General features: G+C 61.0%; 1 protein-coding gene across 1 annotated transcript in view; it reads right to left on the minus strand.

The window, feature by feature from the left end:
- Window positions 1-1,573, minus strand: part of Spn (sialophorin) — a gene marked incomplete in the record, with an annotated part of 2,103 nt that extends 530 nt beyond the window's left edge. Inside the window, 3 exon segments of the mRNA XM_013504779.1 lie at window positions 1-395; window positions 450-1,051; window positions 1,418-1,573. Of these exon segments, the coding sequence (XP_013360233.1) occupies window positions 1-395; window positions 450-1,012 (958 nt within the window).
- Window positions 1,574-2,247: the final 674 nt, after the last annotated feature.

A 2,247-nucleotide genomic window follows, 5' to 3' on the forward strand; every position in this document is an offset into this window, starting at 1 on the left:
AGGCGTCCACCGCCCCGGAGCGCTTCCCGCCGCTCAGCGTCAGGACGCCCGTGCGCCGCTTCTGCCGCCGGCGCCACAGCGCGAGCAGGGCCACCAGCACGGCCACCACCAGCAGGGCCACGAGCAAGGGCACCAGCAGCGTGCCCCTCCGCCCCGGGCCCGGACTGCCAGGGGACCTCGCGCTCGTGTCTGCGGAGAGCTTTGGGGTGCTCCCCACCGACGCCTTCGTGCTGGGCGCCGAGGAGCTGCTGGCCGCACTTGAGGTCACCAGGGAGCTGGTTGTCGCGGCGACAGGAGGTCCACTGGCCCCCCTGGAGGGCTCTGGGGAGCTGGTTGTCATGGTAACGGAGGTTCCGTTGTCTCCACTGGCAGGTTCTGGAGCACTGTTTGTCATGGTAAGGGAGGTTTCATTGTTCCCACTGGAAGGGTCTGGTGAGCTAGTTGTCATGGTAACGGAGGTTTCATTGTTCCCACTGGAAGGGTCTGGTGAGCTAGTTGTCATGGTAACGGAGGTTTCATTGTTCCCACTGGAAGGTTCTGGAGAGCTAGTTGTCATGGTAACAGAGGTTCCACTGACCCCACTGGAGGTCTCCACATAGCTTCTTGCACTGGTGACAGAGGATTCACTGGTCCCACCAGAGGTCTCCTGAGAGTTAAATGCCAGGGCTCCCCCTGTGGCCGTGGGGTAGCCCTGAGAGCTCACTTCTGTGGGGACAGCAGGGTCACTGGTTCCAATAGCGATTTCCGGAAACGCTGATGGCTTTTTGGTAGACTCTTCCTTGGAGGACACTGGCTCTGATATGGCAGGGCCAGTGCTGGCACCACCAGAAGTCCCAAGAGGGGGAGCTGAGGGGGTTGGGGTCCAGGCCTGATCGCTTGTGTTGTACTTTAAAGAGGGTCTCGTGTTTGGTGCCAAGGAGGTCACTGCGTCCGAGACCAAGGCAGTGGTGGCGTTCTGGGGACTCGCCAGTGGGGCCCAGAGGCTCCCAAGGAGCAGGAGCAGCAGGGCCATTTCCAGGGCAGCAGGCGCAAGCGGGAGCTGGGGCCCAAGCTGGGGAAGTGGAAGAAACAGCACACCGGGGCTGGGGGAGGCCCTGGCCAGGCCTTGCCCTCCTGCCCACTTCCCTGCCAACTGCCAGGCCCAGCTGCGGTCTAACGGCTTTTTCCACCCTTGTTTTTCTCTTATCAGAAGCAACAGGGGAGCAGATGTGGCAGCACCCCATCAGCCCAGCCCATGCACCCCTGGGGCTCAGGCTCCCGCCGTGGCCCTGGCCCTGGCTGTACCCCTCGGCCTCCCTGGTCCTATTCAGCCCAGTGGCCCCCGATCCTCTCCTCCCATCACCTGTCAGGTCTGTTCAAGACACAGGCACATTCCCAGGCCCCGAGGCCCCTGTCCCCCCAGGTCACACCTTCTTACCAGCTTAAGCGATAAGGCACAGGGCTGGGACCCGCCACTGCAACTCCTCCTGAGGCCCGGGCACCACTGCGGGAACTGGGCCCCAAGGGGAAAGGAAGTGGGCTCTGGCTCCACCCACCCCACCCTGCATCCTGCTGCACCCTTCTCCTGTCTCAGGGTGGGGCCGTGAGACCCTGAGAGGATGCCTGGGGCCCCAGGGCTCTCAGCTTAGGCAGGAAAGAATGTGGGGGGCCCAGAATGGGAATTCCTGCACCTTAGCTGGGGTCAGATCCGTTGGGATAAGAATGTATGCCTGAGAGCTAGGCACAGAGGAGGAGATGGGCGGGGAGGGCAGTTTCCTTTGCATCTGTGGTCCCCAAGCTGGTTGGGACCCGGGGGTGCACGTCCTCCCACCAAGAGCTCCCAGGAAGCAGCAGGCCCCGGGGGAAATACCTGGCTCTGGCTGGGGTACTGAACACTTTTGCAGGCTGTTGAGCCCCTGAGTAAGCTACAAGGAGTCAGGGGTCACTGCAGCGCCTCTCGCCAGAGGAGATGCTGAGCTGTGGCAGTGGCTCCCAGGGATTTGGGACCACATTAGGCAACACAGTAAGGTCTCAACCCCCCACCCCCACCCCAAGCCCCAGTACTGAGGATTGATCCCAGGATGTTTGCACTAAACTACATCCCCAGCCCTTTTTATTTATTTATTTTAAATTTTAGGGTCCTGCTAAATGTAGGCGGGGCTTGAATTTGCAGTCCTCCTGTCTCAGCCTCCCAGAATGCTGGGATTACAGAGATGCACCACCATTACCAGCTGAGGCTTCATTAAAAGGAAGGAAGGAAGGAAGGAA

Source organism: Chinchilla lanigera, unplaced genomic scaffold, assembly GCF_000276665.1.
Source record: "Chinchilla lanigera isolate Chin_1 unplaced genomic scaffold, ChiLan1.0 scaffold00092, whole genome shotgun sequence".
Lineage (NCBI taxonomy): Eukaryota > Metazoa > Chordata > Mammalia > Rodentia > Chinchillidae > Chinchilla > Chinchilla lanigera.